General features: G+C 50.0%; 6 protein-coding genes across 6 annotated transcripts; 3 read left to right on the top strand and 3 right to left on the bottom strand.

Moving 5' to 3' along the window:
• Window positions 1-58: 58 nt before the first annotated feature.
• TRV_00849 (uncharacterized protein) lies at window positions 59-974 on the top strand (the record flags this gene model as incomplete). Its single annotated transcript, XM_003024941.1, has 2 exons — window positions 59-351; window positions 434-974. Coding segments are annotated over 2 exons (834 nt in total), but the record flags the coding sequence as incomplete, so codon positions are not given.
• An 847-nt stretch (window positions 975-1,821) lies between these two features.
• Window positions 1,822-3,307, bottom strand: TRV_00848 (uncharacterized protein; the record flags this gene model as incomplete). The annotated part of the gene is made up of 3 exons (XM_003024940.1): window positions 1,822-2,686; window positions 2,864-2,972; window positions 3,046-3,307. 3 exons carry the CDS (start codon window positions 3,305-3,307, stop codon window positions 1,822-1,824), a joined length of 1,236 nt encoding a protein of 411 aa, XP_003024986.1.
• Window positions 3,308-3,909: 602 nt separating this feature from the next.
• On the top strand, window positions 3,910-4,185 carry TRV_00847 (uncharacterized protein; the record flags this gene model as incomplete). The annotated part of the gene is made up of 1 exon (XM_003024939.1): window positions 3,910-4,185. The coding sequence occupies one exon, from the start codon at window positions 3,910-3,912 to the stop codon at window positions 4,183-4,185; it is 276 nt and encodes a 91-aa protein (XP_003024985.1).
• Window positions 4,186-4,677: 492 nt separating this feature from the next.
• On the bottom strand, window positions 4,678-6,168 carry TRV_00846 (RING finger domain protein, putative; the record flags this gene model as incomplete). The annotated part of the gene is made up of 3 exons (XM_003024938.1): window positions 4,678-4,839; window positions 4,905-5,924; window positions 6,118-6,168. The coding sequence occupies 3 exons, from the start codon at window positions 6,166-6,168 to the stop codon at window positions 4,678-4,680; spliced, it is 1,233 nt and encodes a 410-aa protein (XP_003024984.1).
• Window positions 6,169-7,184: 1,016 nt separating this feature from the next.
• On the bottom strand, window positions 7,185-8,948 carry TRV_00845 (uncharacterized protein; the record flags this gene model as incomplete). The annotated part of the gene is made up of 4 exons (XM_003024937.1): window positions 7,185-7,648; window positions 7,717-8,183; window positions 8,222-8,684; window positions 8,858-8,948. 4 exons carry the CDS (start codon window positions 8,946-8,948, stop codon window positions 7,185-7,187), a joined length of 1,485 nt encoding a protein of 494 aa, XP_003024983.1.
• Window positions 8,949-9,309: 361 nt separating this feature from the next.
• Window positions 9,310-9,792, top strand: TRV_00844 (uncharacterized protein; the record flags this gene model as incomplete). Its single annotated transcript, XM_003024936.1, has 1 exon — window positions 9,310-9,792. One exon carries the CDS (start codon window positions 9,310-9,312, stop codon window positions 9,790-9,792), a length of 483 nt encoding a protein of 160 aa, XP_003024982.1.
• Window positions 9,793-9,853: the final 61 nt, after the last annotated feature.

Genomic DNA, 9,853 nt, shown 5'->3' with positions numbered 1-9,853 from the left:
CGACCTAATCGATGATAGGAAACAAGCATCTGTGATAGAGAAGACTTCGAGTTTATAGATACCCTTCGAAGATTGCTTCCAGCCTATCTTGAAGGCTGCAAATAGCAAGGCTTTATTCCGATCTCTCACCCAGTCCCTTCCGCCTAATCAATCCATCATGCCTATCTCAAAAAGAGCGAAGGTTATCCACGAGTCCAGGACTCAAAAAAAATCGCACAAAGAGCAGACTCGTCGACTATATGCCAATGTCCAAGCCGCAGTTGAGGAATATGACCATCTCTTTGTATTTGCTGTTGATAATATGAGAAACACTTATCTGAAGGATGTACGGACCGAGTTCTCGGACGGTCGGTGAGCTTTTATCTTCCGTTCTACTCATGCTTGTATTGCAAGAAACTGTCTATGCAATTGTTTGTGCTAACTGTATGTCCAGACTCTTCTTCGGCAAAACCAAGGTCATGGCAATTGCTCTTGGAACGACGCCGGAAACCGCATATGCACCAAACCTCAACCGTCTCTCACCATATCTCACTGGCGCAGTTGGATTACTATTTACATCCCGCGACCCTCAATCTGTTCTCGACTTTTTCGAATCATTCCACCCTATCGACTTCGCTCGCGCGGGGAACATAACACCTCGGTCTTTCACAATACCCAGCGGGGTCGTATATTCCCGAGCTGGCGAAATACCGGCAGAAGATGACGAGCCGATCAGCCATACAATTGAGCCAACTCTACGGAAACTGAACGTCCCTACGAGACTGGTGAAGGGAAAAGTTATGCTAGAAATGGAGGGCGACGGATATCAGGTCTGCAAGGCAGGTGAAGAGCTTGATTCCAGACAGTCGACGCTCCTGAAGATGTTTGGCGTCGCTGTTGCTGAATTTAAAGTTGAGATGAAGGCTCGCTGGGAGAAGAAGAGCGGAGAGGTTGTGGTGTTGGAGAAACAGGAAACAATGGAGGTCGATGCATGAGGAGGATGTAGAACCTGGTTATGGTTTTCCGCCTAATCTCTCCTATCCTCTCACTCTCAAGCGTTCCTATCGTTCGATGAGGTGATGAACCTTTGAAACCAGTGAGCATTTTTCCTATTGGAGTTCGGCGATTGGCGTCAATATTTGATGACGGTTTTCTGCCTGGAATATTTATCTTCCTTGGCTTTTATTTTCTACCATGATGAAATGGAAAAAGTTATCTGTTTCTATACTATTAGGATCTTCATTGCTAAATTTTAAGAGATAGACAATACACGACTAATGAAGGAGAGAATTAACTAGCGGCCACTACCTGTATTTGCAATGATCAATGCCAGAATGTTTAGAGGATGCTAAACAGCCTTACCCGATCTTACCTACAACAGATTATAAACGTACAATTTCACCTTCACCACCGGTGCCATAAAAGTACATACTTACCACCCAGTAAAAACAGTTCCAAAGGGAAAGAAAGAAAAGAAAAAGCAGGAGGCGCAAGATTCAAAGGTGACAAAAGGACCGAAGGTTAGAAAGGTATAGTAGTAAGACATCACTTCGAGAATTAGTAGCGCGAGACCGTACAAGACGGTAGTCCGGGTAGGATCAAATGGGGTATTCAGGGCGTATTCCGGCGTCTGTAGCTTGGGATAGGTCGTTATAAGGCGGAAATATATGTTACCTCATATGTTGTAAATCGGGATCGGATCGTCGAGTCCATTAAAGTGATGTAGCGGGCGATTCTCTTCTAAGCACCCATGATCTTACCCTTGAGGCTATGAAAAGAGCAGACAAAATGAATTTGCAACCCACCGACAAACCAGTATTGAATTGTTAGGATATTTCGGACTCAGTATCTTCGTTTCGTCCTAGGGTCATCGTATGCGTCCCCTTCATGGTGTCTCTTTCTCGGAGGATCATCATCACGCCGACTGTATCTGTGTCTGTCACGATCACGGTCTCGCGGCCTATCACGGTCACGATCGCTCCGACCACCCCTGTCTCGGTCTCTATCACGATCACGATCTCTGTCCCTGTCCCTATCCCTGTCTCTATCACGATCTCCATATCCTCTGGGCCTGACGGGTTCTCGGTTGCTGCCAGTTACACCACGCTCACCGGATCTGTCGTACCTGGAGCCACCTCGGCTTCTATCATCAAAGCGTCTGTCTCCGTAGCCATCACCGTTTTGCTGACCATACCCACCACCACCCCGGCTTCCACCAGGGCCCAAGGGGGCGTTTGGAGGAGCCTGGCCTGATGCACCGTTGGCCGAGCCTCCAAATCCGCTACGTCCACCCTGGAAGCCAACTCCTCCACGGCCACCAAAGGGCCGATCACCTCCTCTAAATCCACCGCGGAAGCCTCCCCTGGGTCCTCGGAAACCGCCTTGGAAGCCACCAGGGCCAGATGGGGGGCCATACCCGCCAGGACCCATGGGCCTTGAGGGCATCGCTTTGGTATATCCACGGCCACCTAGCCCACCGCCGAATCGACGTGGTTTCCATCCCTTGACCGTACGTCCACGCTCGACGTCCACAAGAGCACGTCGGTCCTTGATGCGAATTCCATCTGTTTCCTTGTAGGCCGCTGTAGTTGTGACGCAAGAGCGATCAATGGCATTAGTCATGTACTTGATTACCTTGTCATAGCTGTATTTATATGTTGAGTAGGGGATAGGAAGGGGGTGGAGGGGTTGTTCAGGATTCAGTACCCTTCATATCTTTTTCACGTTCGTATACTATAAAAGCATAACCTCGATGTGGTTTCTTTGGGTTAGGGTTCTTCGTGTCTTTCACGATTCGAATCTAAAAGAGACCAAAAAATTAGCCAGGACACGCATAGTAGAAAGGTTGAGTGTTATAGTACACACCCTCTCTATAGGGCCGAACCGGCCAAACTCCCGTTCTAGATCTGCTTCCTTGACGTCGTAGCTCAGTCTGGAGACAAATAACGTTCTAAAAGGGTCACCACGAATCTGTGGATCTTCAGAAGGGTTATCTATAGCCAAGACGTTAGTAAATCATATAGATTATGGACAACAGCAACAGTAATTGGTAGGGTATATGCGCACATGCTGCAAGACCTTCCTCCAGACGTTTCGTAGTCTGCTCCCGTTTCTCCATCTTCAGCCTATCCTTGCGCTGGAGCCAACTCTCTGTCGCATTATAAGGGACCTCCTCTCCATACTTCTTCAGCTCATCGAGATAACCCGCAACACCAGATATTGTACTTGGCTTCACATCGTCGGGCGCTCTGCTGATGGGCTGAAGGTAACGGAGCGGAGGACGCGGCGCGAAGAGCGCGAGGAGGTTTGGAGGGAGTTTATCCGTCATGGCTGGATGAAGCAGAACCAAGCAAGCAGCATGTAGAGCGTTCTACTCGGACTCAAGCATCAAAGACGGACTTCGAGGGCGACAGGCAGAGATTCAGGCCTTCCTCGCTGTCGCGCAGTTTGTATTTTCCTGTCGTTCGACATCGCCTTTTTTGGCTTTTTCTCTCAGCCTTTGTCGCGGGACGCTTAGTCAGCAATTATTGACCAATCACATTGCATAAACTCACTGTGCATCAAAAAGTTCGAACTTTTGCAAGTTCGACCAGCAAAGCAGAAGACGAAGAAGAGCAGCGACAACTTCCAGATACTTACTGTACGGGGAGGAAGACGCAAATATGCCGGTCAAAGGAATAGTCTCGCTGGCTTCTGGCCGGGTAGGTAGCGGTCCGTCTGCTGATTGCGTGATTCTATGCTAATTGGTTTGGTGACTGCTGCAGAATGGTGTAGGAGCTTTCATCTTGCAGTGCAAACGACTCGACTTTCACTACTGCGACTGGGCCGGGAGTTCCAAGGGCATGAAGTGAGTATTTTACTCTATATACCGTCCTCAACTTCCTATGGGCTAGATCTAATTGGTGTCTTATCAGCTCCTTCATCAAGGAAATGCTTCCTGATTTCGCCAAACGAAACCCTCAAATTGAAATCCGCATTTCTCCCCGTCCACACAAACACCCCGTCATCAAGGGACACTATATCAATGGCCGCGAGAAAGCAATTTGCGTGCGAAATCTCGAAGTGTATGAAGTTCTTCAGAAAGCGAATCTGTTGAAGGAAGCTAGTGGAGAGAAGCTCCGACGAACAAATAAGCCTGTTCTCAGCACGAACGAGAGTGTCAGGGGCATCTGGTCTCCATACCATGGAGATATGAAGCAGATATAATATTTTTCGACCCGGTTCCTATGTTGGGGCTACACGTGGTTGACGAGAATGTACTATTATTACGGCATGGCGTGTCTGGTTTGATTTTATTCCTCGAGTGACTTTTTTTTTCTTGTTTTGATATTTGGAGGTACATTGCATCATACTCGGGAGTTGTATATGATTACTAGGGATATATTCTTAGATACAGGACCTCCATCCCAACCAGTTACTTTTTTCTGGTAATATTGCAATAAAATTACATGCCGATCAGAGCAGCAGCAGACTAAAGAAAGTCCCCGCGAGAGGCAATATCGAAGGAAATGTATGTATATACCGCTTTAAAAAAATCGACTGAAGATGAATGCGCCTGAACCATGAGATGTTGGGTATTGAAATGAAAAGGCCGCACCCCCTATGCATATTCTACCAAACGCCGTCACCTCGAAAAAGGCGAATCAACAAAGAGGAAAAAGAAGAGAAATGTTCAAGGCCCTTAATGACCGAAGGTGACTAAAGATAAATTTGTAACATTGCCTTGGGCTGGCTGACGGGTTTCCCGCAGTCAGCCACAACGCATTTCGCAAACGGTTTGGTTTTTGGATCCGGGGGCGGGTCAGGCTTCTTCGCTCGAGAAGAGAGAGCTCTATTTTTGGCACATGCACCACAGTAAACCTATAAAACAGGATATTAGTATATGTTAATAAGTATGAGATCTCTATATAGCATAGGTCACTCACATGTCCGCAGGCCCGGGAAACCCATATCTGTTTCCCAAGCTCATCTCCAGTCCCGAGCTCACGCTCACAATTTGGACAGATAGCTTCCTTATCCTCTGTAACTGTCCTTGTGAATCCATCAGGAGGCGGCGGGGGTGGCTCATACGAAGGTTCTGTTCTAGGAGCACTGCCGCCACCAACGAATCCTGTTGTGCTATAATCTAGCTGTATGGCAAAGGGATCGAGTTCCGATGTCAGGTCGATGCTATTAGAGAACCATTCTAAAACCGGAAATACAGGGCTTGGTGGTCGACCGGCCCACATGCCTCTTGTGCGTACGGACAATTCACGGCGTAACGCTTCGTCCCGGTTTAGAGGTGGCCGCTGTATCCCTCTGAACACGGTCGATATATTAGAGCGTCTTGCAAATAGCGACTGTGGAGTATTGCTACCACTCCGGTCTGTTGTGTGTGATGCGCCTGACCTCACTAACGATCCAAGAAATTGTACCTCCGGGCTCGATGGTTGCCGTGGCTGGTGTCGCTGTCGATGTCGCTGTTGCTGCTGCTGCTGCTGCTCTTGCGGTTGGTGCTCAGACGCACTGTCGTCTTCCAAGTCCACCACATCGACCATGATATTTCGTCCGAACCGAGGGCCGCGTGACGCTCTGTTCAGCACAGGTTCTACTTCTTGCGCCCCCGGCGTTAGGGCAGGCTGTATTATGGGATCCGAGTCTTGGGTTAAATCGATAACATCTTCTTGCGAGGAAGGCCGAAGGGTATGTGATCGGGTTGGCACGCCGGTCGACATGACGGGCCTGCGGAAATCAAACCCGTCGCCAGGATATCTTGTGCGAGGGAACGGCGGAAGCGGTGGCAGGCGGGGACGGGAGCTGCTGACGCCGTTGTTGCTGCTGGAGCTGGTGCTGCTGCTGCTGAGGGCACCGGGTGTATCTACAGAGCTTGACGACTCTCCGCGACGACTCCGGGGCGCCTGGCTTTCGCCATCAGAATGCGGCCTGGAAGACTCCTCGTGGTAGCGCTAGAACAAGAATCAGATATCGTCAGCCTGCTGTCAACTCTCAGGTAATATGATATAGCGTGGTTGTTGCTGGTGTGCTCGCTTTAAAGAGGGCTTGGTTATTTATATTTAGCAACGGGATGTTGGTTGGACTAGCAGATAAGAATAATATTTTTTTTTGAGCACCCCGCTAGCAAAAGGACCAAGAACTGACCTTCCTCGGCTGCCGGGCGTGAATCGTCTGTCTGCTGGGGCCGCTGTTCATGGTAGGGAGGTCGGCGTCGGCGGCGCAGGAGGGAGCCGGATGCTGGCTCGGGTGGTGAAGGCGACGGCGAGACGCAAGCGGAGTTGGTTGTTTGGTGGAAGAAGCAAGATTCGGCGCAGTGAGCAAGAGACTGGACGCTGGGAGTGACGGCGGAAAAAACGGCTCCCCCATGCGCTTTGTCAGATCCAAGCGAAGCCCAGGAGTTACCGAGGAGGCGTTTATGGATAGCTTATTTTGTCTTAAGTATTTTCCGCCTCCGTGGCCAGGATGGGGGTCGGGGGGAGGCAGCGCGGCGATGCTGTGTTGCGGGAATCACATCGCTTGGTGCTTGTGCAGTTAACTAGTTAAGAGTTTGGTTATATGGTGAAACTGCGTGCGGTGGCCAGGCGCAGATTACAGGATAAGCGGCAACAAGGCCTGCCAAAGGAGCAAAGGGGCGGCCAGCTGCAGGGGAGAGGGAAGATCTGCTGCCATCGGCCACTGGGATTAAAGTGAGAGAGAGCAGCGGCCGTCTACCATCCTTATTCACTGTGTGTTAAGGGTCAACTCCCTGCAAGACTCGAGCAAGGGGAGGATGGAGACGGGTGAGACGCTGTAGTTATGAAGCCAGGAAAGCCTGGTAGGATAGGCCGGCAATGCTAGACCATGGCAGTTATAGGATGAAGGAAGAAGCTCAAGAAGAAAGGCTGGCAATGGTTTGTTTTATGTGGAGGTTTGGATGAATACCAATATCAACAACATCAACCAAAGGGAGTCAGGGGGGGATTCTCATGGATTTTTGGCGATGACATAATCTTAATATAGAAGAGCTATAGCTATAGGCCATAGCGACGGCCAGATTGAGCTCCTAAAGGGGCCTGGGAGAGGATAATGGCCGGTGTAAAGGCAGCCAGGGGAAGGACTAAGGGATATTGGCAGTGCCTAGACCAAGTTGGTAGCAGCAGGAACTTGCCATCCATCCACTATAGAGTACACAAGAAAGAGAAACAAGAAACTCCCATCACATTAGTATAAAATCACTGAGCACTAACTGACACAATAACGCCGTCTCCATTAAGTGACAAGATACTCTGGGCAGAGGGACCCCAGGCAACTGCAGTGGAAGGCACCGCACTTCGCAATGGCTCTGTCCAGGACTTTGAGGCCTTGGAATACTGCTGCACCGTAATTCCGTTTGGTCCACCGGTGAGGAGGAACTGTCCCGTGTAGTCCCAGCTGATGGAGTCGACTCGGCTACCGGTTTCCAGCACCTTCACGACTGTCGATTTACGGAGGTCCCAGACTGATATGTCCGAGGAGTCCTTGGTCACTGCAGCAAGCCAGGTGCCGTTTTCAGAGAAGTACAGCGCTTTGATGGGACCGGACATGTCAAAGGTAGCTGCGCTGGTGCCGCTCTTAACATCGAATATTTTGATTTGGCCGTCAGCGCCGCCGGCAGCTAGAAGGTGACCATCAGGATGGAATTTGACGCAGGATAGAGCTGTTTCACCAGGTTAGTTATGGAACATCTTTGCTGGCAAATAATATGGATGATGAATAAATACATACCGGCGTCGGTGAATATCTGAGTAATGACGGAAGAGCTAGAGATATCATAGAGAGTGTAGCTCTTGTCAATGCCAACAGAGGCAACAATATCACCGGTTGGATGCACAGCGAGAGCTGCAGCCGTACCGGCATGGACGTTGAAGCTGGCAGCCTCTGATTCGTTTTCAAAGGCCTTCACAGCACCAGTGGAAGTTGCAATGACAGCCTTGTCTCCGACCCAGGCAGAATCTGTTATGGAACCACTGCCGCTCTTTAGAGAGGCCACAACTCGTTTCTCTGGAAGGGAATATATGCCGGCAACACCATCCGTGCCTCCTACGAGAGCTAGTTCGCCAGAGGAGTTCAGTGATATAGAGTGTCCACCAGGGTAAAGGGCTTCGGACGGGCTAGAAGGCTTAAACTCCTGAATGGTTTCACCGGTGGCCCAGTCTTCTGGAATAGGCCGTTTGCGTCGAGTCTTTGAAAGTCTGCAGAAAAACGACTGTTAGATACGGACACGGCATACAGATTTTTGGGCAAACCATACTTCTCTTGGGTTTCTTCAATCCTTGAGATGACACCTTCTGGAAGACCTGTGCTATCCACCTGCATCGCATCTCCAGCTGGAGGAGCACGGCTAGCTCCAACCGATATTTTTGAAAGTGCATCTCTGGCTTCGTCTCGCTCCTTTCGCAGCCTAGCAATCACACGAACGGCAGCATCATGCTGGTACAATGCCGTACTAAGTTCCTGCCGCGTCTGCGCAAGTGTCTGCCGAAGAGTAAATGTTTCGAGAGCCAGGGCATCCCATTCTTCCTGGAAAACTCCGAGTAACGAGGGAATCGAGGTAAGAGTTGGCGGTCGAGGTCTGGCAATGCGAGCTGACTTCAATTCGACAAGGTCCTCCACGGTATGCTCCTCGCCTGTGATGGGTTCCTTCCCATGCTCGGATATGTACTCCTCCGCCAGACGCTTCTCGAAGACGTTTCCTAGTCAGATCGTATAAGTGTACTTTCTCAGAATATCAGTTCGCGACGCAGGCCGCTGCTTACCACTCTTGCGCGACACCACCGGCACCTGGGGAGCCTCGCCAGAAACTATTTCGCCAAAAGTTAGCTAATTGCTTCCATAAAAAGAGCACATAAAACAAAGGGTAGCTTACTTGCGCACAACATGGCTGATGAAGTTGCTTTGGACCGCCTTTGGAGCTTCTCGAATTCGTTTTCAACTTGATACGAAATTCCGATTTCCATCCATATGGATCTGCTGGGAAGCTCGGCGCTTTTGTATTTCCGCGTCCGGCATCAGCACCCGCTGGAGCTGCCCAGGAGGTTCAGGCAGGTCAACTTGGAGCCTTTCAAGACGTCGTCTACAAAGAACCCAGTCTTCTAGGGGGCTGATAAATCCATTCGGAAGAGGCCGCTGTCCTCGTTTCTACAATTTTGGGGCTTGCTCTGCTCACTAGTTATGGCCCGGTGATCGTGTAGCGCAATGCTTGTGATCGATTGCGCGCGGCCAGAAGTCAACACACGCGAGTCCAAGCCATCATGAGCCGCAGGGCAAACAATCTCTCTTACGGTAGATACATTGCCTTTACCTTTTTGCATTTATTGAATGAGACCTCATTCCGCTAACATTATTTTTGTAGAGAAGCCGGAGCCGTCATTCCTCCGTAAATTGAGGAATGAATTTGGAGATGGCAGCAACCACCACCGGAGCCGCCCAAATCCACGCCCTGCCAAATCTAAATATGCTGAGGACGAAGATAACGGACCTACCTACGTGGACGAAGATAGCAACGAAGTCATCTCCAAGGAGAAGTATCTAGAGATGGTAGCTGGGCCAAAGGGGGACACCGAAGAAAACGAAGCCACGAAGCCTGCCGCGGATGAAGGAGCCGAGACAGAAAGTCGAACTTCCAAATCAAAGCAGAATATGGCGGAGATAGGTGCCTCGAAGAAGAGGAAGCAAGAAAAAGTCATAGGAGGCGGCGATGTTCCGGAAGATCAAGAGACATCTCAAGCTCAGCCCGAAGCGCCGAAGCGGAAGAAGAACACAAAGAAGAAGATCAAGCTCTCGTTCGACGACGAGGAATGAGGTGTTTGACGCCCATGAGGATACCTATTCTTGACTCATGCCGTCTGGGGCTGTCCCTGGA

Source organism: Trichophyton verrucosum, assembly GCF_000151505.1.
Source record: "Trichophyton verrucosum HKI 0517 chromosome Unknown contig00083_1.f1.exp, whole genome shotgun sequence".
Taxonomy (NCBI): Eukaryota; Fungi; Ascomycota; class Eurotiomycetes; order Onygenales; family Arthrodermataceae; genus Trichophyton; species Trichophyton verrucosum.
The sequence above is the reverse complement of the archived record's forward strand: the minus strand, read 5'-3'. Positions and strand labels throughout refer to the sequence as shown.